Source organism: Sinocyclocheilus rhinocerous, unplaced genomic scaffold, assembly GCF_001515625.1.
Source record: "Sinocyclocheilus rhinocerous isolate Xijiao unplaced genomic scaffold, SAMN03320098_v1.1 scaffold2542, whole genome shotgun sequence".
Classification (NCBI taxonomy): Eukaryota; Metazoa; Chordata; class Actinopteri; order Cypriniformes; family Cyprinidae; genus Sinocyclocheilus; species Sinocyclocheilus rhinocerous.
In genome coordinates, this window is record NW_015633236.1 from 344,477 (window position 1) to 372,233 (window position 27,757).

The following is a 27,757-nucleotide window of genomic DNA, read 5'->3' on the forward strand; positions in this document are numbered from 1 at the left end:
TGTAAAATGCAATGTGACACAATGAAGAACTATATTTACGTGATAGCAAAAATGAAGAAAAATGAAAATATCTCTGAAAAGCAATGGATAATTTCCAGTGAGGAGAAATGACATCTGAGTATCACATATTTCATTACACAATAATTTTAGATTTGTCACTAACGAAGACAGAGCTGTTTTCTAGTTAAATAGCTATAATATCTTTGAAATTAGGCAGAAATTGGTTGTATTTCAACAACAGTAAATGAAATGCTCTCTGTATGTAATATCTATAACAGAAAATTTATGGATTATGGTGAACACACTGTTTGTGGACTAAGCAACTAGATGGCAATGAAAGTCATAAACTGAATAAAAGAAGAGTAAATAAAAATAACCTGAGTTTCTTTATTGTAAGTAGGCCTATCCATTTAATTTATTTAGTTAAGACAGTAAAACTCGGTTTTATACCATATGTAGGGTGTTTCTTTAGCTTGAGGCACATTTATGTCTCAAAGAGGATTTTTTTTAAACTACCAAACCTGAAAAGGGTCTGCTGTAGTTACCTCTGAAACCACAAGATGACACCATTTCCTAAAAAACTAATAAGACCCATGACTACGCACTAATAGCGAGTGTAACTTTCAGGATAATGCTCAGATCCACCTAGTAAATTTAGTCGTGTTTGCGTTAGCTACTTAAGAATATTGAAAGTAATTTTTTGTTTAATCTGAATCCAATCCATAGAGTGAGTTTATTCGCTCAAACCACTGTAACAATTCCCCATCTTCATTTATTATCCGAAAGCCTTATTTTATGCCCAGTTCTAGCTCTGTGTGTTTAAATGCTGCGTGCCACTATGAGCTCGAGACACGGTGACGTCAGCGCCGAAACACTGAACTAAACAAGCCATTTCCAGCAGCGCGAGCCTCTGCCGGAGCGCTGGGCCTGCCCAAACTACTTCTGATAGTTACCCAGTGTCTGATCCGAGAAGTTGAACGGCGCTTTGACTGCTTTTCTTCAGTGAGTGACCGCGTCTCTCTGAAGAGCATCGCACGCAGACGGAAGGCGCAAACATGTCCGTGAAGCCTGAGGCAGATTCGGAGGGCAGCTGGTACGGGGACGATTTTGAGAAGATTGACCGCTTCGGGAGCACCTCCGCCGCCCAGCGGGATGACTTGGGAGAGGAGCGGCAGATGGGAGACTGGGAGGACGAATCAAGTGATGAGAAACAGTTTTCTAGCCATCCCGAAAGCGACCGGCAACCGCACCCTGTTGTCATGGAAACTGCTTCCACAGGTAATGTGATTTTAATGTACATCGTCATATATGCAACGCTTTGAAATACCTCGATGCTTAACTTCTCTGTCGACCGGGGCCTGGTTATCAGGTAGCAGTTACCTTGGCTTGCTGGCTCATTCTGTCTGGAGTGGAAGTTTTATTGAATTTAGGGATGGGCATCGTAAGGAATTGAATTCTTCTCGAATCATTTAGTTTTGAGGAAGGGATAATAAATTTAAAAAAAAATCAAGTTTCAGCAGATCAAATGTAAAAATAATAATAATAATATACATTTATTTCACAACACTTTTTAGAGATGGCATATTGTTCTATGTATTAAAATGATTAATAAACAAAATATCACTGATTCTAATAAGCATGTGTATACATTGTAAAAAATATTTTATACACAATATTGTATTGTATTGTAAAAATATAGTACACACATTATAAAATAATGTCTTACACATATGTGTATAACAAACCAGTCAGTATTTGTAATTGACTTAAGTGGATAAGCAAGGGTAACAGTTATTGGTTCATTTCGAATCTGACATGACTAAAGTAATAATTTATGGTTCAGAAAGTAAGTCAGTTTAATTTAGCGACTGATCCAGCTGAATCAAAGGTGTTTTTGATTCTAAAAGTTGCTTTGTGACAGTTAAGTGAGTTATTGAACCAACAATAATTCATTCAAAACAAGGATTCTTCCAGGAAGTAAACACCACATGTATATTTTTAATATAATAATAATTTATATTCTACTTATGAAATTGATTCTTTTATTAACTGCTAAATGTACTATATTTATCCAATATCACAAAAATAAGCAATCTATTTGTTCTTATAGTTTTTATATTCATGTCTGAGACCTATTGTTGATAGGTCAACACTTTGGCTACTAAAAACTACTTTTACTTACTATGATTTATAGTGTTATACATACCATAAAAAAATTGCAAATGCAAAATACTCTGTTAGTGAGATGTTGTATAACTTTTTTTCCCCCTTCAGTTGCTGGATCTTTATCTTTGTCATTATTTCAATGTGCTTCAGCTTCTTTTCAAACCAGACACTTTACAGTAACCTTTACTGCATAGAGATCAATACTTGACATTGCCATTTGAACATCTCACAGGCTTGGATCGAAAATCTGTTATATGGCATTATGCTACTAGAGAAACCCTATGATGGACAGACAGAGCTGTTCAGACTAGTCTTTCGTCATGTGGTTGTTTTTTTTCACTTAGTGAAATGAGATTGTAGCTCCATTTCTATAAAACACCAGTCCAAAATTAGTCTTTACAACCAGACAGAAATATAAGAGATAAGAAATGCTAATACTATATGCAATAGGAAGCTTTTTCAGGTTTGCACGTCTCTTAAAATTGTTTTGTTTTTCAGTTGTAGCTTAGACAAGCCTGCCTTTCTATGTTTAATGAATCTTAATGCTGCAGACTGTTGAGTGAAAGTGATATTATGTAATAGTCTTTCATGTGGGTATCGGAAAGATGGAGAAGTTATCACTGAATAACAAAAAATAACCTCGTTATGAGCTATAAAACAGTAAGCCTAATGTGAAAATGGTATTAGGTGATAAGGGAAAAAATTAATCAAATCATCATGTATTGCAAGAGTAAAACAGCAATAAAAGTGCTTCAACAGCAGTCTAAGCGTTCTGCTTTTAATTAACCAAACAAAAGGACATTTGGAACATTTTCTAAAATTTCCTAACCTATGCATGTCAACACTAAAGCACTGATTTAAATGAGCTCGAATTGGTATCTTTAACATATTAAGTTTCATTGTAGATGCATCATGAGTCACACACGATTTGTAGAAGTTGTTTTGTGTGTATCTGAATCACCAGACTGACATTGACAAGTGAATGAAATTTAGAGTCCTGTAGTAAAATCCTCTAATCAGACTGAATCTCTCTTTAGCTGAATGACAGCCTATCCCAGTGCTTATTGAACCACAGTACTGACTCTTAGAGGATGTGATACTTGGCCTTTTGGATCACATTTAGAGCACATTGTTAAACACATTCTTGATGTTGATATTAACATGAATTGAGCTTGACACTTTAGGTGAGAGCACATAGTAACTCTATTACTTATTTGACTTTTGATAAGACTATTTTAGATTAAAGTTTAGCAATACCATTTGTACACGAATAATTTAATGGACAGACATGAAACATAACCTCTGACAGAATGCATTTAATGTGAATACATCATCTTTTTGATAACATATAAGTCAGAGCAAGAGCAAACATTAGTGTTTTTTATACTGTTATTATCTTTACTAATTCTACACATCTGTTACTACTGCAAGTACTTGTTACAATTTGCTAGCTTGCAATGCAGTTATTCTTATGTCTTTCACCATATACAAACTTGATCATTTCCTCCTGTTTTCATAAAACAGTTTTTTCTCTACAAACATTTCACCAGTATCTTGCATGGCTTCTTTGGCTTGCTGGCATCACTATTTAATTTAAGGCAGATATAATGAGCAATTATATATGATGTGTAGGTTGTGTACTGGAGAGACCCCACTGTGTTGTCTTTCATGGTACCCCGATCAGAAATCAGAAAGCCTTATGAGTTGTATACAGACAGGCCGTTCATTGTTTTTAATGTCTTCGCTTCAGTGAACCGTGATTCATTAGGGACACTGGAATGCAAGTTCACTTTCTTCTTTACACACATACAGAAAGCGTTGCTGGTTGCAGAATATCACATGGGCATCAGAAAGTACTAAGAACCATAACAAGATTAAAAGAATCTATTTCCCTTTGCGGGAACACATTCGCCTCATTAGCACTGACTCAGCACTTGCTGCCATGATTTTAAAATGCATGATTTTAAAGTTCAGAAACTGCTTTCTGTATATACTGATATTCTACAATAAATTGATTAAACAACATTATATATTGTATAATTTTTAACTGCTGCTCCAGACTGTTCACATTATTTTTTGTGAACATTTCTCTTGTTTTCTAGTACATTGAGAAGCAAATGGCATCATATTATGCTTAAAACAAGAAAAAGCATTGCCAGTGTCAGAGTTTTTTTCCCATATAAAAATACTGACATGAGAAAATAAAAAAGGCAATAAATGTTCATCATAAGTAATTGGTACTTAATTGGGTCTAGAAAGAAAAGAGACCCCAACCTCCAAAATTTAGTGTATTTATATTTAAATACAATATTGTTTGTCTAGTTTTCATACTTATTCTTTACTTTTGTTTCTATCCTTTACCAAGCATTGTTGAATATTTTCAGCATGTAGGAAAAATACTAGAAACAAGCTTAATGGCCAAACATAAGGTGTGTATAGCCAATGTACTGTTTGTTGTGATGAATGAATCTCAATGCAGCAAGCATATTGCATCACAGACTAAAGCGATTATGTAAAAGCTTTAAACATATGCTCATTTGTCCAGCCCTACGAGGTGGACAGATTATTGTCTTCTTTTCCTGACAGATTGTTCTCTGTGGTAATTAACCCCAGTGACGCAGAGAAAATGGTTATGTTTAAAAAAAATTTAAAATGAATTTAGAACCTAATAGATTTCAGCAGCTGCTGATTTTTAAAACCACTATTGATGGTTGGGGTCACTATATTTTGTATTTTATATAATTACTACATTGTTCTTTAAATATTGAGATTGCTATGCTTTACCTTTTACATTTTTCACTATAAACCCACAATTCCTGCAGACACTGGCATGCTGGAACAGGTGGTTTTCAGGTACAAGAGAAGTACCTCCAACAGCTGCCTCTGGCTCTCCATCTGCATCTGTTCTCATGATGAAGTAAATCCGGTGAATTCATACACATACACATAGAGTAACCATGTGAAAGTGTGCCTGCAGTGACTTGAAGTTGGCACCAACTCCTCATGTGCCACAAACCTGTCAGTGGCATCTTGATCTTCCCTTCAACCTTATCTGTCTGTCAGACGTACTGTTCTGCAGAGATACGTGCTGGTGGCACAGCAGAGATGAGTGTCTAAAAGGAAGCCCATCTTAGTGACAGAGAGCTTTAAAAAAAAATAAAAATAAAAAAAAATTTTTTATTGTGGGATATAATTATGCTGTTTTGAAACATAACCCCTGTCATATTTTCCCTCCCAGTCACTTTTTATCACTCTTTGTTTGTTAAGGAAAGTCTGCAGTGTCGCTTCATCAGTGTCTTCCTGTGAAGATAGACCTGGCGCTGACCAGAAATAACACAGACTAGAGGAAGGAAGTCCTCACAATGTACTGATCTTTCTAAGCTCAGTTAAAACAGTCAGAGCTACTCAGCTAAGGAAAGAAAAATTCGCTTCTTGCCAAAAGTAGATTACACACTTGTGTGTCAAAAGGACAACATAATCAAAACATCATATATAGTAGAGTACATCCAAAACAATGAGTTGTGAAAGAGCAAGATCAGAGCTAGTCTGATCTTGCTAGTTAGTCAGGATGGTAGTTCTGCCAACATTTTCACTGGCTTTAGCATAGTTTTTGGAGTGCTGTGCTAACTGAAACTGAATATTCATTTAACTGCAATAGGAGGCCCTTGTGAAAAAGAAGTTCATTTTAGCATAATTTTAAAAGGAGACTTTACTCTTATTACAGAAATAATATACTTAATTGCACTTTAGAGTCCTTATTTGACCCACTTAGGCAAGATGTAAGTACATCTTTGTATGTAATTAGGGGCCAAGCACCGAAGGTGCGATGGCACCTATTGTATCCGTTGGTGTTCTTTTTCTTCTTCCGTTTCTTCTTCCACTCTTGAGTCTATGGCAGCCCATAGAACCGCTTGCGGGAAAGTTGTGAAATTTGGTACACTGATAGAGCACCGTCTCAACATTAACCATAGCAAGTTTGGAGTCTCTAACTCAAACTCTCTCTACTCAAACTCCACCACTTATCCAAAGTTTCACTCATGTTTATGCTAATAACTTTTGAACCGTAAGGTACATAAGGAAAATCGAATGAACTCCAAAATTAAAAAATCGTAAGGTTTCGTTTTTCCGCTATTTTTAATAGTTCGTAAAACCTACTTTTTCAAACTCATCCTAGACGGTTAGTCTGATTTTCACCAAAATTGGCTCAGATCATCTTCAGACCATGCTGGCAAAAAGGTATGGAATTCAAGTTGATTTGTCAAACCATTCTTGAATAATGCGCGAACAAATTCTACGAAAAGCATGCAAAAATGCATGTGAGCCTATATCTCCGCAACGGTTTTGCATATTGAGACCAAACTTGGTGTGTGTTATAACAAGCATAACCTGAGGCTACCTGTAGTGTTTCGGTGCAGTGCCACCTAGTGGTCAGGAGATATGAAAAATGGCTATTTTTGCTTATAACTTCTGAATGGTTTGGCCAAAAGTCACAAAACTGGTCTCTTTAGATTCTGAGGAGCATGCCAAGTCAAATTATATCCAAATTTCCCATATCAGCCATTTTGGGTGTCGGCCATTTTGAATTTTGTCATAAAGTGCTATATTTTACGAACGCATTGACTTATCGTTACGAAACTCGGTATGCATCTTTGACATCATGCCTTGATGATACTCAAAAAGTTTGGGGTCAAAATTTATAATGAAATTTCTAAAAATGCTAATAACTTTTGTTTACATTAACCTATTGTAATGAGACTGATGTTGATAGATTCCTTGGATCATGTCAAAAACATTGATACCAATTATGCCATAATTGGCTGAATTTCCTGTCCACCATTTTGATTTATGTTGAAAACCTACTTTTTCGAACTCCTCCTCGACCGTTGTTCCGATTTTCACCAAATTTGTCTCAGATCATCTTCAGACTATGCAGTCAAAAAGTTATGGATTTCGTGTCGATGTACGAAACGGTTCTCGTTTAGCGCATCAATGAATTTGCTGGAAAGATGCCAAACTGCATCTGAGGCTGTATCTCTGCAATAGCTTTGACATATTGACACCAAACTTTGTATGTGCCATTGTCACCTCTCACTGATCACGCCACATAAATTTGGTAACAGCGTCACCTATTGGTCAAGAGTGATAAACCATTCATTAACCATTAATTATGAAATTTCCAAAACTGCTAATAACTTTTGATTGCATTAGCCTATTGTAATGAAACTAGCCTCAAAATATTCCTTGGGTCATGCTGACAAAATAGATACCAAATATGCCATAGTTAGTCGAACTTCCTGTCCGCCATTTTGATTTATGTTGAAAATCTACTTTTTCGAACTCCTCCTAGACCGTTGGTCCGATTTTCACCAAATTTGACTTAGATCATCTTCAGACCATGCTGGCAAATAGTTATGGATTTCGTGTCGATAGACAAAACCGTTTTTGTATAGCGCCGCTACAAAATTGAGGCATAATGCCAAAATGACTCTGAGACTGTATCTCTGCAAAGCTTTGACATATTGACACCAAACTTTGTGTGTGCCATTGTCACATCACACAGAACACACCACATATATTTGGTAACAGCGCCACCTATTGGTCAAAAGTAATAAGCCAATAAATCATATTACTAGTAGTTGTATTTATGATTTTTCAGCCATTTGGAGTAAAATAATCTTAAAATGGTTTTAATTACTCATTGCTACAGTTGGTCTGATGCTTGCTTCTGTAGTGCTTGGCCCCGTAATTGCTGCTTGCAGCTATGTTTTCATAATTACTTCTGTTGTCTTTGTGTATTGCCGAAAGTACTGATTATAGTAAATTGTAAAATATAATGGTAAACAAAAATTCTTTTGAAACTTGTATTAAGTTGAAATTTAGTATGTTTAAAAATGTAATGTTGAATAACACATTACAGTTAAAATGATAAAACGTCCGATTTACTACTTCTATTTAGTATTTACTTGCAATTTAGTATGTTAGTCAGCATATCAAAATAAGTGTACTTGTTTAAAGCACAACAAGAGATTATCAAAGCAATTATTTAAAAGGTACTTTAAATTGTGTTTGAAAACATGGAAGTGTACTCTCTAAGTACTTAAGTGGTCTTTTATTTCATTAAGATTATAGTATCTGCAAGTACAGTTTTATAAAAAAATACTTTTAAAATTTGAAGTACATTGCACATTGCACATTCAATACAATTAAGCACACTTCTTTATCATTAGGTGGCCTATAGCTAAGCTCCTCTTGTAAATTAGCATTAGCTAGTTTTAAACTTGATACACATATGTGTTTTTTACTACAAGACATTATGTCTCAATTTGAGATATACTGTAGATATGACACCATATGTCAGTTGCCCTGCTTTTATTGACTTGTTAGCTGACTCTTCTTTCTTTCTTTTACTTAGTTAATCCATTAGCTACATGCAACACTAGGCATGTTATATTTGAGCAACAGTGACAAGTCTGAAGCTGTATAGTGTTGTAAAACTTATACTGTGGATCCTGCTAATTCTCCTCTGAGTTCTTTAGGTTTAAGCAGAGTGATTAGCTTTAGCGCATTAGTGTTAGTGCCATGGCTAATGCCTGACTCTTACCTAACACATCACCAGAACATGAGCTTTACCCTAAACCCTAGAACCTGTGCCAACAATGCAACAAGCACACACACCCAAACACTCACACAGCCAGTATGTGACCTTTTTGAAATTTTGTAATGGCCAAGAGAGAAAAATATAAAGAGTTCATTTGCAAAAACAGGAAACTCCATTTTTATTTATTTTCATGAATCCTTTGGGGTTTTTTTTGTGTGTGTGCATTCCAAGTAATATCAATCAAACTGCAGATGGGTTGTTTTGAGTAAGTAATAATAACTCAAACAAATAAATTAAAGTTAATTGAAAGTTTTTTATATATAATAAAGTTTTTTTTTTAGCAAAAGCAGATAACTCCAACATTTGTTTTTTGGCAAATGTTTCAGAGTTAAACAAAAACACTCGTTTAATCTTTGTAATCTCCTCAGCTGACAATGTAGACACGTCAACAAACAGCTTAGATGGCTACAGAAAATGAACAAGGACATTTAAAACATAAATTTGCAGTGACTGAATGATATGAGAAAGACAAATAACATATGAAGTGTTCATTTGCAAAAACCGATAAACACCACCTTTAAAAAAAAAAAAAAGAACTGACCGCTGTGCATTATTATCCATATATAGTGCGATCCAGTGAAGCTGAAGACATCACTCATACAAACCTAGTATTACTTGGCATAGTAAATACCCAATTTCAATGGCTTGAATTCAGCCTTCTTTTCTTTGTTGACATATTTCCTTTTGAAACAGGAAGCTGACTTTACAACTGCAACTTTATTTTTCATAATGTAAGTTTGTAGGTCAGTATGATTTTTTTATTAGATATTTTTATTTAGCAAGGTTGCATTACATTTATGAAAAGTGACAGTAAAGGCTTGTACATTTTTACAAAAGATTTCAATTTTGAATAAATGCTGTTTTTTAAAACTTTGAATTCATCAAATAATTCTGAGAAGAAAGTAGCATGGTTTTCACAAAAATATTAAGCAGCTCAACTGTTTTCAATATTTATAATAATAAGAAATGTTTTTGAGCAGCATATTAGACTGATTTATGAAGGATCATGTAACACTGAAGAGTGGAGTAGAATGGCTGCTGAAAATTCAGCTTTACCATCACAGGAATAAATTACATTTGAAATACATTAATGTTTCACAATATTACAGTTTTTGCGCCATTTTTGATTATGTAAATGCAGCCTTGGTGAGACTTTTTTTTTTTTTAACTTTTACTAACATTTGAACTTTTCAGCAATATGTTTTAAACTTTAAATCTTACAATTAACTTTTTATTTTTTTACTCTGCGGCAGAAACGGCAAAAAAAGAGATAGATGTATTTATGTAAAAGTTCGTTTTAAACTTTTAGGAGTACAGTATCATATAGTAGATGTCCAAGCTAACAGAAAGGACAAATGTCACAACACTTCAATTTTGATTTCTTGGAGTCTTTAAAAGTATAATATCCTTGTCAGAGGATCACATTGGAAAACACTGTAGTACATGACTAGTTTAGAACATAAAGAAAACTATTGCTTCAATTAAGCAGTTAGAGAAGTTAGAGAATTACCAGTGTAATAGGGTTTGGAAGAAGCAACAAATTGTATATGTCAGTTTTTCAAAATCTAAGCGCTGTCTTTGTGAAAGACATTTTAGTAACAGGTACTATAAATGAAAGTTCAGCACTTAAGGCCACCGTGTGTTCTCGCTATCACTGTGTTTTTGAGAGAATGAGTCATAGCTTGCACGTTGCTTAAATGTTGAGGGTGAGAGGTGTGGGCTGGAGATTGTGTGGTGCAAACTCATGCAGGATTGTCCGTCACATACTGAGACATTTCCGAGGCACTGTGATATCTGCTGAGTCACTAAAATCATTACGCAGGCTAGAATGGAATATTATAAGTAATAATAGTCTGTACAATAACAGATAAAAACTCTACAGAGACCTTTTCTGCTTACACATTTTTTAATATCTGGGACATGTTTATCACTTTATTAGCATTTTTGCCTCAAGCCTGGATAATTTCTGACCCTGGTCTCTGCACATTAAACAAGTGAAAGGGATTTTATTTTTTTACATTTCATGCTGCATTTTAATGTACAAAATGACACTTCACAATTAGGGAAAGATTAAGATCCTCCAGTTTTTACAGTAATTATCACTGTATGGTTTCTTCTTGTTTTGTAGACACCTATAGTGAAAGTCATTTTCAAAACAAACAAGTGGATTAAAATGAACTGAAATGAGACTAATATTGAAAACAAAATTATAAAACAAAATAATACACACTTAACTCGCTCTTCCATCCATCTCCTAACCTCTCTCCTCCTCTCCATCTGTTCATTCACCCAGCATGATCAGAATCAGTGAAGCTATGCAAAACATTAAGCTACCTCTAGGTATAATATTACATTGTTTTTAACAACTTGATAATTAAATCAACCTTTATTAAGCAAACTTTTAAAGTGATATCTATAGTCTTTTTAATAAACAGTAAATATCTGTGTTTTAAAGGTGTATTATGTGCCACCACATGGAACCAAAAGTATAATGATTGAAACCAAAACCAGGTTTGGAATGTATCTTACCCTGTCATATTAGATTATACATAGAAATATGTGTTATCTTGATATAATCACTGTTTCTGGTTTTGCAGTTGTAATTGTTCGTAAGGGCTGACTTTAGTTGTTTTTTTCTAAAAAAAATACACTTTTTAGCTTAACATTCAACAACAATCGCTCTTTGAATCAGTGAAATTGACCGCTACGAGGCACTGTGATATCTGCTGAGTCACTAAAATCATTACGCAGGCTAGAATGGAATATTATAAGTAATAATATTCTGTACAATAACAGATAAAAACTCTACAGAGACCTTTTCTGCTTACACATTTTTTAATATCTGGGACATGTTTATCACTTTATTAGCATTTTTGCCTCAAGCCTGGATAATTTCTGACCCTGGTCTCTGCACATTAAACAAGTGAAAGGGATTTTATTTTTTTACATTTCATGCTGCATTTTAATGTACAAAATGACACTTCACAATTAGGGAAAGATTAAGATCCTCCAGTTTTTACAGTAATTATCACTGTATGGTTTCTTCTTGTTTTGTAGACTGATGCAGGGAGATACTCAGGTGTCACCACCAATGCTCATTTTCTGATCCCTGTTGTGTGAGTGTGTGTGTTTGTGCTTCTCAAGCCCTTTTGTGACACCATTGCCGTCGACCTTCAGATAAACATTGAACTGGAAAACTGTCATCCGCCACAAATAGCCGCAGTAATAGAGAGAAGGACAGAGAGACAAAAAGGGGTGGCCAATGTGATGAGATGGACATAGAGACAAGGAGAATTGGTGTGGAGGGGGTGTGGTGGTGCCGTCACTAACTGCTGATGAGAGCTGTCACTGCCACACATCAATAAAGCCCTCTTGAGGACACTTTAAAAAATATTTCAACCTGAATCACACACACATACGTATTCTCTTTTTAGCATCTGAATTTCACAAACAACGCATGCACACAGTCGAATTCACCTCAAGGTCACTTGATGTAAGAAGCTTTGTGAGGCACAGCATGCCGTTACAGATCAGGTCAAACTGCTGCTCTGGTGTGCAGCTCTCATCTAGGATGCTGTATTTATTTAACAATATAATACAGCTGCAACAAAACAGTACAGTGATGATGTATAATCTTATTAGTAGAAACATAAAAGATGGCTTATGAAAACATGCAAACAAATAAAAATATGAAAAAAATAATCCATGAGTACTTTAGAGGAAAATGTAAATAAAAAGACAACAGTTAAATTTGATATTAACCGAGTTTAACAAAAAAACTCCCTTTACATGGTCATGGAAAAATATGAGATGGGAGGAAAAATTATATTTTATTGCTTTTGTGTTCCTTCTCAATAGTTTTACATTTTCCATGAAATCATTGCGTTCTTTTTGCAAAACATTTTCTTTCCGAAAAATATTCCATTCCCAGTGCATTCGTTTCCATTTTTGTTTCCAGTTGTTCTCCAGTTTTGTGAGTGAATGCAAAAGTTTTGCTAGTGAACGCAAATGTGAAGCACATGAATGCAAAAGTATTGCATGTGAACATAAAATGTTTGCAAGAGAACACTAATCGCTTGCAAGAGAATGCAAAACACTTTGCAAGCGAATGCTATTTTTTCAGTGTAACGCAACAGTTTTTTGAATGAACGAAAGAGCATTTATATTGATGTTTGCTACCATCTAAATTTTTCCCATCACCATGTCACTTTATGGGCTCCATAGTATCATATTAGAAAAGGGTGTAAAGGGTGTATAGGTTTTTCTTTTTTCCTTTTTGGCTAGATTTGAGTCAGAATAACAACACTAATTTTTTGAATAATCATTGTCGCACTATGTTAAAATGCTAAAATTCCTGCTCATGTTCCTCTCCTCTCATGCAGATAAATCAGATTTAATCTTCCCCTTTATGGGCTCCATAGTATCATATTAGAAAAGGGTGTAAAGGGTGTATAGGTTTTTCTTTTTTTCTTTTTGGCTAGATTTGAGTCAGAATAACAACACTAATTTTTAGTATAATCATTGTCGCACTATGTTAAAATGCTAAAATTCCTGCTCATGTTCCTCTCCTCTCATGCAGATAAATCAGATTTAATCTTCCAGAAGAAGTCCACTGATGACAGGGATGACCTGTACACCTCCCTCTTGTCCAATCAAAGCTATGCCTCACATGAAGATACCTCCTACTTTTCTGGCAGCATGGGCAGATCTGGTGACAAAAATGCATCCAGCACAGAAGACTTCACCTCTGGATCCCATTTCCAGTTGACCTCGGACTCCAGCATCAAGAACCCCAGTGCAGAACCAACTGACAGCTCTCACAAGATACAAGCGTTTGACTCTTCTTACAACTATATGGACATAAGTCGTAAAGAGGACTCCTGTAGTTCACAGCGCCCCCTTGAGGACTGGAGGATGAGCGGCCTCTCAGAGCCCACCCAGTACACTAAACTGGAGAAGAGCCCATCACCGGTAGAAGTGGATGTGGAAGACATTGGCTCTGCTGCAATTCTGGACTCTCAGACCTTCCCATATGTGGAGGAACCATCTGATGAAGAGCTGTCTGACTACCTGCCCTATCGGTCTCCAGGTACCAGCAGCAGTGCCAGCCCAGTAAAAATCACCCTGACAGAAATGCCACCTACATCTGTATCGCCCACCACAGTCCAGCACAGCCCCACAGTTACAGTGTCAGAGAAGGAGAGCATTCTGAGTCTGGGGCTGGAGGGAGTGCCAACCGTCACTCTCTCAGAGCCTGAGGATGAAAGCCCTGAGTCATCTACACCCCCTACAGGTGGGCATCACCATCCCACACAAGCACTTCACTGTAATGTATCCACTAAACCACCTTTAATTCCTCTGCTAGCTGACCCTTTGCTTCTGTGTAGGTGTATTTGACAATCTGGAAACTTTCATACGTTTAAATGTATTCATTTGATTTGCTTTTATCTAAAGAGAATGAAAAATGAGCAGTTCTATGACATAATTTTAATAATTTTTTCACCAAATCTGGTGGAAAAAGCAGCAAAACCAGTTCCAAACATTTTGGAAAAGTTCAAGTTAGGACAGAAAAAGGGTGAGGCCCAATGAAAAATCAGGGTAGTTAATGTTGGCAGAGTACAGTTCAAAAGTTCACCACGATAAGACAAAACATAATTAAGCTACTGAGGTAGCAAAAATGAGCATTCACAAACATTTTCAAAATCAATAAATTGGTGATTCTTCAGCTTCAGGCGCTTCTTTATGCCCTAGGGATTGAGGAGTTTCAAACAAATGGAATTCAGCCTTTTTTCCTTTTTATTACATGAAGCTGACATTATGCCTTCATCGTTTATTTTGCAACTTTTCAAATTATTTTTAGGTTTAGATTTTATTGTTTTAGCTTTATCCCAGGCCCAAAGTCTGCTGGAATGGTAAATGTGATTTCACCAAGTACAATATATTCCTGGAACAACATCCCAGGCAACCAATCCATTTCGAGGAATAAGTTTACAGGAAATGTCAGTTTTAGGCTTACAACAAGGGTTATTCAGCTATAATTTCTCTTTGATTTTAGGGATAAATTATGGGTAGGGTTAGGTTTAGGGGTAGAAATAGGGTTAGGTCTATATTTTTGGACAGTAATGTTGTCCCAGGATCAACAAAAGATGGTGATCCAGGAACTTGTCTGACTTGGCAAGTTGATCTTCTAGAATCCACCAGGTCAAAAGTGCCCATAGTTGAGGAAACACCCAATATTTAAGAGCAGTGGCTCATTGACTATTATTGGCTGTATGTTACACAGTAATATAATAACACACACATGCTTACACTGTGGGATGCCTTGGCAAACCAGATGGCCACAAGACACCTTACCTTACTCCCTGTCCTTTATCTCTTCTTCTCTTTCTTAATAGAAGAGTCTGATTCACCTTTGGATCCAAACATCCAGGCTGATGAAACTAAAATAATGAGTTCCACCCAAGACAAGACTCAAACATCTCCCATCTCACCCTCTCCACCTACTTCCAAGCAGGTGAGTTCCCCAATAGAGATGAAGTCTTCCCCCCCAAAACCCACCTTGCCTCCTTCCCCCCAGGATGTCGAGGGTAGCAGTGCCGAATCTGGAGACTCTGAGATTGAGCTGGTGTCTGAAGAGCCTAGTCCGCGAGCTCCCACCACTGGCTACATGAGCTTCAGTAAGAGTCCCAGCACCACTTCATCAACCACAGTACCTTCCACAGTGCCCGCCCCATCTTCTACCCTTGCGTTTGCCCCGAGTCCTGCCATGCAGTACAGCATCTTGAGGGAGGAACGTGAAGCAGAGCTGGACAGTGAACTGGCTCTGGAGTCCTGTGGAGAGGAAAGTCCCAAAAGATTGACCCACGACTCCAGAAAGGGTTTCAAGGAGACCCCACAGCCAGTAAAAAAACTGGGCATGCAAAGGCTAGCTTACATGTAATATTTTCCTAATATTATATAAAGGCAGGATAATTGGTAATGTGGAATTTAATACAATTTATCTTAGATATCAGTGCGTTTGCAAGCACTTTGAAAGTAACAGACCTAGATATAGTGATTGTTCAGAATTTATACAAATTAATCAAAGCTGTTATGCACTTGCACTAAAAGAAGGTGATGAGGCTCAGATTTCATAGAGCCATTTCCTGCTTAACTGTTCACTGCACATGTGTCATTGCTTTTCTTTATCATCCAACAGAAGTGGTCCAAAGAAATACAACACAATGTTAGATGACATTTCTAATCATCCCCAGAGCTCAAGAAGGTCATGCACATGAAATATCAATTTTACAAGACACATTTCTCACACAGCCCCCTGAGCCTTTAGATGGGTGGCTAATGTTTTAAATTTTTTTTCACACCTGACTGCTCCCTGCATCTGTTGTTTGTGTCTTCAGGATTCAGCAGAGCTCAGTGGAAATATCATGTTTGAAACCGTGAAAAATTATTATGGAAGATCTGGCTGACCTACAGCAGTTTGTGCTTTATAAAACCATATGGTTTATGGAAAACATTTTCATTCCTTCAGTGATGGGAACACATCCCAGTAATGAGTAAGGGATATAAATAATGAAAAATGGATGGCTGTGTTGCTCTGTTTATATGATCCTAATCACGATTTAAAAAAATAAATAAATAAAAATATTTATTGCTTTAACAATTAGTTTTATTAAAAAAAAGATAGTGAGAAAAAAGTGAAATATATATATATATATATATATTAAACAATTAAATCTTTTTTTAATCAGATACATTTTAATATTTTTTCAATTATAGTTTTGACTAAATAAATAATTATCGACTTCATTGTGTATTAGTAGATGAGTACGTCATTTGTTTGTGTCTGTTGAAGGCAGTCACCATCTTTTATTAATGCTCTGGCTTGGGGCTGGACTGTTGTTTGAAGATTTCAGAACAAAGCATCCCCCTGTGGTTCAGGTCAGTTTCTATCTGCTACATGTGTGACCAGCGAGTGCTGCCGTCTTGTGATTATATAGCCACACCGCAACATGGGAGGAGGAAAAACTGCACAAATCATATAGTGAGATAAAAAGGCATGGATTTAATTTCATTTGGGGTTCATAATTCCATTCTTGACAGATGAACATTTAAGTATATCTTGGCAAGTGGCTGGGATCCTGTCGTTCAATACTAATGCAACTGGAAAAAGCAGTTTTCAAGTCATGTTTGTCTTATAATCAATTAATTTTCTAATACAATCAATGTTTTATATGATGCTTGTCAGTCAATATATTCATCTTTACAGCACTTTGAACCATGGATACATGTTTGTAAAAAGAGATCAGTTTTACTGTTGTGTGTGTGTGTGTGTGTGTGTGTGTGTATGTGTGTCTGTGGCGTTTTGCAGATTAGGTATGGTGCCACAGTCTGGCTGCACCCCCTCTCCCCCCTCCTTTCTTGAGCTCAGTGTCTCACCGAAGCCTCTAGAAATGAGATGGCATTTGTAACAGCATGTACACATACTGAGGATGGGTATCAAGAAAAATGCAATTTCTTCCAGCAGAGGGCTCAGTTTACCACATGCTTTCTTTGTCTTGCTGTCAGGCCATAGACTGGAGAGAGGGGTTGTATGTGTTTGCATAAAATAGAGATTTTTGACCGTGCTGTAAAGGGCAAAAACTGTTTTCTTGTCTTTATGTGTTCCTGTGTTAGTTAATTGTGTTTATACTACTACTTTCAAGTTTGAGGTTAGTAAGATTATTTTGTTTTTGAAAGAAGTCTTTTATACTCACCAAAGCTGCATATGATCAAAAATTTGAATAATTTTGTGAAATATTAGTCCGATTTAAAATAATTGTTTTCTATCTGAATATATATAATGTAATTTATTCCTGTAATGGCAAAGCTGATTTTTTTTAACAGCCATTACTCTAGTCTTCAGAGTTGCATGATTCTTCAGAAATGATTCTGTTCTGTTTGATATTTTTGTGTAAACCTACAAATACATTTTTTTCCAAGATTCTCTGATTAATAAAAGTTTTAAAAAAAACAGCATTTAGAATTTTGAAATAGTTTTTATGCAGGACTTTTTGTAAAAAATCTAAATGTTCCAATATTCCTCTACAGAACAGGTTTGGATTCATCACGTTTTTTCATGAAATTATATCATTATCAGCAGTTCCCCTTAAATTCTTTAACAAACATTTTATTCTAATTTATGCAGTGTGTTTAAGGGTTTGGGTTTATTATGAGGCTCTGAACCCACACTAAAACAATGATTGTAGGGGGTCAATTTACCGTTCACACTATAGCAAGGTCATTTCACATTTTTTAGGTAAACCAATCATTAACCATTACATTGTCGTTCTCTATTTCTATTCTGCTTCATTCTGTCTCTATTAAAAGCCCCTGGCATTCATATGTCATGAGTTCACTGGAAGCTGAGGCAAAGACATTACACATATGCTAATTGTTGGATGTGCATTTGTTTCCCTTTTTTATTCCTTTTTTGTATACATACCAGTTTAAATGTATACAACGTCATGCTAAACGTCAAAGATAATGCAGAATTCACATTGAAGTGCTGTTCTTTTGCATGATAAATTGATGCAGTTACTGTTATCTCTGACAGTACATGACATATGGGATCATGGTGGAGGTTCTCTGTGCTCTGAAGTGTCTCATTACAGTCTGCTATCCCGCCATGACTAGAATCAGAGACCATGATTAGGCGATTTATATCTGATACACTGTAGTATGAGATTTTAACATAACATAAAAAATTAATAATATAATAACTAATATCATATTTTTGTGGGGCAGATCATTAATGGTGTACATTTGCATCTGAATTGATTTTTACTACAGTAAGTTAACTGTGCTGTACAACCATTTAAATGTTTGTGTCAGTAAGATTGGGTCAGTACTTTTTTTCAGCAAGGATACGTTGATCAAAAGTGATTTTTTATTTATTAAAGAAACTTTCTTTTTGTCAAAGAAACTAAAAAAATGGACTGATATTAACAAGAAATGTTTCTTGAGCAACAAATCAGCATTTTAGAATGATTTCTGAAGGATCATGTGGCACTGAAGACTGGTGAAGACTGGTAATGATGCTGAAAAGCTTTGTCATCACAGCAATAAATTACATTTTAAAATACATTCAAATAGAAAACCGTTATTTTAAACTGTAATAATATTTCTCATTATTACTCTTCGAGGTATTCGCATTTCTGACCACTGGACAGGACTGTCCGCTTGCCTGTGAGCTCATCCTATTTCTTTTAACCGAGAGCGCTGAGTCATTCTCTATATCTCATGAGGCTTGCCTCATGATGTCTCCTTCCTCACACACACACATATACACACACTCACGCTCATTGTTATAGCAGTCTAGAGCGAAATTTGTCAGAGATGATGCATCGAATATGGAATGAGCCTTTGCACCGAACAAGCAAAATGTGTCTGCAACAATGTTTACCACCAGATTTGAACCTCCTCAAAAGGATTATTTAGGATTAGTCTCCCATCTAAAATGAAAAAGGAAAGCAAATATTTCATCCCCCCACTTTAGAGTCTATCTGCAGGGTTTTAAAGAGACAGTTAACCCCCAAAAAATGACAGTTTTGTCATCATTTTTATTGTTTTTTACGTAAAACACAAAAAGAGATGTTTAGCAGTATGTTCCTGCTGCTCTTTTCCATACAATGAAAATGAATGGACTGTCAAACTCGAAAAATGTAAAACTGGGTGTATTTTATTCAGCATCCTTTTTGATTTCTTTTAAAGCTGTCAGTCATGATGCTTTGCCCCTCCCCCACATGTCTGCCTTTAACAAAATCCATTCTCAATTCCTCAATTCCTCCACCAGTAGGCAGCACTATCACCACATTTAGTCCTCCTCTCCTCCATCCCTGCCTCCCCTCCCTTATCTGTCTCCTCCTTCTCCTATGGGTCATTCATGCACTGGTGTGAACCGGTGAGCGAGAGAGAAAGAGAGAGAGGGAAAACGACAGATACGGCACAAGCAGTAGAGAGGCTGTAGCAGTAGCGTTAGCAGAAAGCGATTCGCAGTCCTTCCCCTCACCCAGCCTAGCATGCAGGCCAGCACCATGGCAGCCGCAGATTCGACCAAGATGGACCTCCTCAAAAGGATTATTTAGGATTAGTCTCCCATCTAAAATGAAAAAGGAAAGCAAATATTTCATCCCCCCACTTTAGAGTCTATCTGCAGGGTTTTAAAAAGACAGTTAACCCCAAAAAAATGACAGTTTTGTCATAATTTTTTTTGTTTTTTACGTAAAAAAACACAAAAAGAGATGTTTAGCAGTATGTTCCTGCTGCTCTTTTCCATACAATGAAAATTAATGGACTGTCAAACTCGAAAAATGTAAAACTGGGTGTATTTTATTCAGCATCCTTTTTGATTTCTTTTAAAGCTGTCAGTCATGATGCTTTGCCCCTCCCCCACATGTCTGCCTTTAACAAAATCGATTCTCAATTCCTCAATTCCTCCACCAGTAGGCAGCACTATCACCACATTTAGTCCTCCTCTCCTCCATCCCTGCCTCCCCTCCCTTATCTGTCTCCTCCTTCTCCTATGGGTCATTCATGCACTGGTGTGAACCGGTGAGCGAGAGAGAAAGAGAGAGAGGGAAAACGACAGATACGGCACAAGCAGTAGAGAGGCTGTAGCAGTAGCGTTAGCAGAAAGCGATTCGCAGTCCTTCCCCTCACCCAGCCTAGCATGCAGGCCAGCACCATGGCAGCCGCAGATTCGACCAAGATGGAAGGTTTCTGGAGCAACTGGAAGTGCAAGGGTAGGAGGAAGGGGGTCCTGGGGTACAGGGGATGCAAGATGGGGGTGAATGTCGTGGGACGGAGAGGATGCATGTGCATGTCTGGGGTTGATGTTGATTTTTTTTTTTTTTTTTTTTTGAGGCTGCTGGATTTTTTAGGGGAGGTGCATGTGGGATTCTGGAAGATGCTCAGACACACGCCCGCATTTTTTTTTACATTTTTTTATTTTTTGCATCAAGGTCGCCGCCATCATGGGCATATGAGAGCCAGACTGGGGGGTTTGAGACCACTGGGCACACCCTTTCTCTCCTCCCTCTTCGTTGTAGTTAGGGGGTCCATCCTGAATTCATAGACTCTGGGTGTGTTTGATTAGAATTAATAGGCATTGATGTGCATGACTGCCTCATTTTCAGGTCAGATGCGCATTTGGATGCGGATAGTTCCATAAAGAGCTGTCGAATGCCTTTTCAAGTGTCTTCACGTTTGGCTTGCTTGTGTTGATCATAAAGGCCTTCAGGCTGCATTGGGAGCAGAAAGCGACAGAAGAAAAGACGAAAGAGAGATGTGTGGGGTGTGGCTACCTGACTCTACAGTCAGCTCATAGTGTTGTCTATGACAATTGTTTATTCTGTGAAAGAATGGATACATGTGCATGTGTGTTTATGTGTATAATCACAGTGAGTTTCATTTATTATCCACTGTAAGACAACTGTACATTCACCCTTTTAATAAATCCAATACCTATACTATCACATTAGAGTACAATGCCTAGATCACATTAGAGGGACTCGTGCAGGAGGAAGAAAACTAGAACGATTTAAGAGGGTGGGTTTCTGATAGTAGCTATTTATATATTGAGCATTTAACATCTGTGACAGTTCAAGGGCTTATAAACACAAATAGATCCACATCAATGAATGTTATGCTTCTTTATGTGAAAGTATTTAAATATTTATGGCATTTAGTCTTTGTTCCTTTCATGTTTAAGATTTCTGGGAACATTTTACAATATGGTTCAATTATTTAACACATTAGGTATCATTAACTAACAATGAACACATTTTTTACAGCATTTAGGGTAATGTTAATTTATAAATTAATTATTGTTCATTTTTAATTAATCTTCACTCATAAAGCATAAAATAATGTAAATTTATAGAATCTAAAATGTTAAATTGTATTAGTGTATGTACAAATAAACGTTAACCTGGATTAATAATGTATCATGTAAAGTATTTTTCATTGTTATCTTTCATTGTTATCTTAGTCAATGCTATCTATCTATCTATCTATCTATGATCTATTGATCTATCTATCCAGTGTCATAATTGTATTTTATCATTTAATTACTTATTGTCATTAATGCATACCTGAATTAAGATACTTTGAGGCTAGGATTCATTTGGGATTTATTGCCTCCTTTTAGTGAAGAAGACTAGTGTTAAAGTGCTCTGTTGGCACTGCAACACTAAGCCATTACAAAAATTAAAACAGAAATGAAGATGATAAAAACAAAGCTTTCTCAATTTTTAATGCCATAAATGCCAAATATGTTGTACTGTTTGATGAGGATGTGCCTGTGTCAGCACAGGGTTGTGTATTCTGTTGCTATTTCTTCCTTTAGTCATGCCTGTTAGGTCAGGTTTGCTAATATCTGTGTCCTCTATGTATTGATTCAATGCTATAAAGTCAAACCGCAGCAAAGGTGCTGGCTTTTCTTAAGTCAGCAGTTTCTGTTTCTCCTCACAGTCTTCTCTCAAGTGTGCGGTTTAGTCAAAACTGTGGCGTGAATCGCCACATTGGCCGTTACTGTCTTGATGGTCATTTGGTACCAGGCCAAAATGATCTCTGCCAGTTCTTCCATTAACTGTAAATCATAAAACAGATTTGTTCTTCTCACTCTGACAAATGTGTTAGTCAGTTATAGCGCCATTCTTAATATAATATAATAAAAACTGGGAACCGATTAGATAAGAATAGAACGATCCAACTTAAATCCCCAACTCATAAAAACCCTTTATTGCAGTTATTCTGTTCAGATAGTCTTATAGTTACAATGTATACCTACGCTGGAAATATTGAACCTAGAATTCAAGATGTGGTAAACACTAGTGGTTATTCAATAGAGGATAAGAGGCATTTGACAGCTAGGCTTAGCACAGTGTCATATGATCTTACTGATCCTGGATCCATATCATCTTTTAGATTGTGATCAGAGCAGGATGTTGCAGAACATCCTATTTAGCAGCCATTTTTGTTAGGTGTCACTACAACGACAGTGTTATGTAGGTCGAAGGTCTATTTTTGAGTATTCATCCCCTTTTAACCCAATTTGCTTAATGAAATTACAAGGCGCATCACATCAGTATGTGATAATTAAATTTGAGAAAGGTGTTTTCTATATTCACACCAAAAATACTGTCATGGCAAATCCCATAATAATATAGAACCTCATTGTAACTTACTTTCTGCTGTGTAACTCAAAAGAAGATATTTTGTAGAATGTTTCAACTGTTTTGGACCATATAATAAATGTCAGTTGACAATTGACTTTCATTGTATGGGGTCCAAAATGTCACTTTTTATAACACAAAAAGACATTTTTCAAAATGTCTTCAATTGTGTTCATTGGAAACAACATGAGAGCCAGTAAATGGTGACAGAATTTTCATTTTTATATGAACCAGTTCATATTATGCATATTTACATCCCAAATGACATGTACTTGTGGTCTTGTTGTCTTTGTTGCTTAGTGTCTATGTTTAAGTGCACAAGACCGAAAAGCGTCCCATTTGACATTTTAGGTTTTAAAAAGAGCTCAGGAGCGCCCCCCTTGTGCCCTTAATGTGTACTTTCTGATGCAGACTCTGCTGCGTAATAGTCTATGCAGGATTAGGTCAGCAAAGTGGATTCGGAGGGGGACTGTTTTGGGATAGGAAGGATTCTCAGCAGTTGCTCAAACAAGAATATATATTACATCCCTATATTTGCCTAATATTTCAAATCTAACTTGTGTTATAATTGTAAGAGTATACATGTATGCCCTATAGACTTATGCTGTCCCATATAGGGCAGTATGATGAACCAGTCTAGAGAGTGATTAAACACAGCCATTAATTACTGCTGACTTTTGGATCTCTTTCTATCTCATTGTGGCATCCATAATGTTTTCTTCACTGTTTTACCAGGCCCATTTTGTATGTTTATCTGGGGGCTGTTTGAGATGTCACGGCATGTGACACTTCTTTGAAAGAGCTTTTATTATTGCTAGCAGAGAAATGTCATTTGCCTTCTGTCTTTCTGGAGCTCCTTGTCCCATGCCAAGATTGTTGTCATCCAGATTAGTGTGTAGTGTGTAAGAATGTTAGTCATAGGCTGTCTGAAGTGATCTCTTTGTTTTAGGAGTATGATCCACTGATGTCAAGAGCAGGCTATGTGTCTAAAATGGAGCATGACCTTAAAAGAACTATACAATCTGCATTCAGGCTTGTAGTATATACACATATATTGTTTATGTTTATATAAATAAATTGTTTATGCCTTTCTGTAAGTATTCTTTACTGGTACGGTATGTATATTATACAGCATGCTCTGTTGTGTAGTGCTTAATAGGTTCTTCACAGCGATGCCATAGAAGAACCAATTTTGGTTCCAGAAAGAATCATTCAGAACGATCTCTTTCTGTGAAACAGAAAGGTTCTTCAGATGGTAAAGGTTTTTTATGGAACCATTTAAACAAAAAGGTTCTTCGTGAAGCACCTTTATTTTTAAGAGTGTATTTGTGAGAAGTTATACAACACTCTCAGAATAAAAGGTACAAAAGCTGTCACTGGGATGGTACCTATTCAATGGGGTCCATATTTGTACCTTAAAAGGTACGTATCAATACCTAAAGTGTACATATTAATACCTAAAAAGTACAAAAATTTACTTTTTGAGAAGGTACTGCCCCAGTGACAGCTCTCATACCTTTTTTCTGAGAGTGAAGTTAAGACTACATGGGTTTTATTTGAATCCCACATGAGATAGATTTAGATCACTGTCCTGCTACATCTCAAACTTAATTTTAGGGGATCATGGTGACATATTTCTCATGAAGTTCCTGTTTTTGTTTTCAGCCTAGTATTTGCAAGCATCCATCTTTTTTATTACCACACTGCAGAAAATAAAATGGTATTTCAAATCCATATTTTTGTTTTCCTATAACAATATTTCTATCATGACAACTCTTGGAGAGTTTAGCATGCTAATGTACATGACGATGTTAATGTGTTTGGTCTTAGCGGAATAGATCTGCTATGCTGCTGCTGCAGATCTATACAGGTGGAGCTGGGGAAGGTGGAGGGTTTCTGAAGTGCGCTACAACTGTTACAGCAAGCACTAGCCAAGTATTTGAATGTTGAGCAGCAAGCTCATTGGCTGCTGATACAAAAAGAACCAATCAGCTGCGCCATGTAATAATAATGTCATTTTGTCAGATGAGTTTGCCCTATCGGACTGTGCCATCTAGAGTTTAATGACAGAACTTTGGATTTATCCAAAATGTGTCTTTTTTTTTGTCAGTAAAATACCTTAAGATACATTTTCTTGAGAAGCAGAATTGAGTCAGATATTAAAATTTGTTTTAAACATCACAAAATTTACTTGTTTATTTTTAATTACTTATTTAACTTATTTCATTTATTTACCACACTACAAAATAATAATAATAAAGTAATTTTCATAATTAGTATTTTTGTCTTTTTACACTAAAAATATCTAAACATCCTTAAAACAACATGAATGTATATATTTTGTTTGATAATGTCTGTATTTTCAAGCTTTTTCCCAGCTTGAAAATACAGATTTAAGATTGAAAATATCTTAACATACTTAATAATTAAGTATTAATTATTAATTAATTATTATTATTATTAAATTATTTAATTAATTACCTTAATACTTAAAAAACTTAAACTTTAAATTTAAGATAAATTTACTTGAAAAGAAAAATTGGGTAAGATATTAAATTTATTTATTTAATTGATCTACTACACTGCAAAAAAAAAATATAATAATAATAATCAGTATTTTGTCTCTTTCCAGTAAAAATAAGCATCCTTGAAATAAGATAAATTTACTTAAGAAGCAAAACTGAGTAAGATATTAAGAGTTTTTTTAAGCACAACACTGATTAAATTTACTAGAAAAAACACAAGAAAAAATGCCAATTTGCCAACACAGTATGCAAAATAAACAGAATTCACGATATATTCTCTAAAAACAAGTCTTAACATCTTACACAATTTTACTTCTCAAGTATATACTGGAAAACAAGACAAAAAATGATCAAGGAAATGATTTGCAGTGCAGTCACACAGTGCTAGCTATTTTTAGCCATTCTTGCCCCCAAGGACCGGATGGTTATTAGCGGTTGTCCTTTAGCTTGATAAAAAGCAAAGGTACTGCATGAACGAGGAGCATGTTGTAGTCAGCAGTGGAGTGTTTTAGCAAGAGGGTCTTTGCTTGTGTGTCTGTCATAGCAGTGTTACCTCCTGTTCCCCTCCCCCATCATTTCATCAGCAACTTATTACTCCGTCTGGCAGGCAGCGCTTGGTGGGGGGGCAAGCTCCATCGCTATGGCAACTGCATCACTGCTCACTCCACTGCACCCATCTCTTCAGTTTCCGTGGCGACCGCGCTCCCTTCATCTCAGAGCTCAACTGCCAACTTCACGCCGACACATTTTATGCAAAGCTCACCGTAATGACCCCATAAACAAGCATGTGTCAGTGCATGCTGGGAAAGAGTGGGCACAATGAGCAAGTGTCCTATTGTGTGTCGATTTCCACCTGAAAATAAATAGAGATACGTTTGTTAACCCACTCTGATGCTTAGAAAAGGACTGAATATTGATCGTTGGCTATAATGAGCTGTAGAATTATGATGCATGAAGCTTTGCATATTGCATAAAGGAGCGTCCGCCACACCTAACAGAAACAAAGAATCCCACCGAGGTGTTGTTGGGATCCATAGGAAAAGCTCTAACTTAGCACAGCCCAAAAATAATGCTCTGAATATGACAGGCAGTGAATATGACAGGACTCTGTCCAGACCATGAAGCTCCGCTTAGATATATACCTGTGATTACAGGGACATGCTGCTATCAGGTTATAATTATGAGCTAGATAAGCTGCTTAATTTTTAATCTCTTGAGTTCAGTCACTATGTTGCATCATCTTAAATTGGGTGGAAAATAAAGAGCAGAGGGAAGAGGTCTGGAATGGGTGTGGTGAAACAGTGGATTGATGTTATGCGACTACAACAGAATCCTTGGTCCCAGTTGTCTGTTGGCATGTCAGTTATTGCAAATCAATTAAATCACATAATGTATATAGCTGTGAAAATGTGTACAACAATACAGTAATGATGCTCACAAGATGCTAAGACATTTTTGTTTGAGATTTTAAGGCTTTCAGGGTTTTAATACATGGTAACATCAGTATATGTATTCATTTATGTATGTATTTATTGTCAGTAAAATACCTAAAGATCTTGGGTCAGATATTAAAGGGGTCATATGATGCTGCTAAAAAGAACATTATGTTGTGTATTTGGTGTAATGAAATGTGTTTATGCGGTTTAAGGTTAAAAAAACATTTTCCACATACTGTACATTATTGTTTCTCCTTAAGCATAAACATCTCTACATTTGCTTATTTAGTTTAATTTTATTTTATGACATTACAAAATAATAATAATTTTCTTAATCAGCATTTTTGTCGTTTTACAGAAAGAATATCTCAACATCCTTAACTCCACATTATGCTTATTTTGTTTTATGCTTATTTTCAATCCTTTTCTCAGTAAAATACCTAAAAATCCTTAAGATAAATTGACATGAAAATAAAACTTTGGTATGATATTAAATATATTAATGGTCACACACTTTATTTTAAGGTCCAATTCTCGCTATTAACAAACCATAAACTATGACTTTTGGCTCATTAAACTACTAATTTGCTGCTTATTAATAGTTAGTAGTAGGGCTGCACGATAAATCGCATGCGATATTTAACGCGCATCTTATCAGTAAAGCCGGTTCTGTAATCAGCGGTAAATCTCCATCACCTGCGGGCTTTCACATTGAGCAGCATTAACTACACAGAGCCGTTGTTCACTGACGAGCTGCGC

The 27,757-nt window shown here is 36.1% G+C and overlaps 2 protein-coding genes across 3 annotated transcripts in view; both read left to right on the plus strand.

The window, feature by feature from the left end:
• The first annotated feature begins 640 nt into the window (after positions 1-640).
• LOC107743986 (reticulon-1-like) lies at positions 641-15,764 on the plus strand. The gene is made up of 3 exons (XM_016557449.1): positions 641-1,278; positions 13,404-14,117; positions 15,220-15,764. The coding sequence occupies exons 1-3, from the start codon at positions 1,056-1,058 to the stop codon at positions 15,762-15,764; spliced, it is 1,482 nt and encodes a 493-aa protein (XP_016412935.1). The 5' UTR covers positions 641-1,055.
• A 4,641-nt stretch (positions 15,765-20,405) lies between these two features.
• Positions 20,406-27,757, plus strand: part of rtn1b (reticulon 1b) — a 12,527-nt gene continuing 5,175 nt past the window's right edge. Inside the window, exon 1 of one of the 2 annotated variants that reach the window (XM_016557445.1) lies at positions 20,406-20,604. In XM_016557445.1, coding sequence (XP_016412931.1) covers positions 20,532-20,604 — 73 coding nt within the window. In that variant the 5' untranslated portion in view covers positions 20,406-20,531. The remainder of the gene's footprint in view (positions 20,605-27,757) is intronic. The other variant, XM_016557446.1, reaches the window with a different exon arrangement.

Coding starts and splice junctions, on each gene's coding strand:
- LOC107743986 (XM_016557449.1), top strand. CDS start 1,056: ATGTCCGTGAAGCCTGAGGCAGATTCGGAGGGCAGCTGGTACGGGGAC. Junction 1,279..13,403: donor CATGGAAACTGCTTCCACAG/GTAATGTGATTT, acceptor CCTCTCATGCAG/ATAAATCAGATTTAATCTTC. Junction 14,118..15,219: donor GTCATCTACACCCCCTACAG/GTGGGCATCACC, acceptor CTTTCTTAATAG/AAGAGTCTGATTCACCTTTG.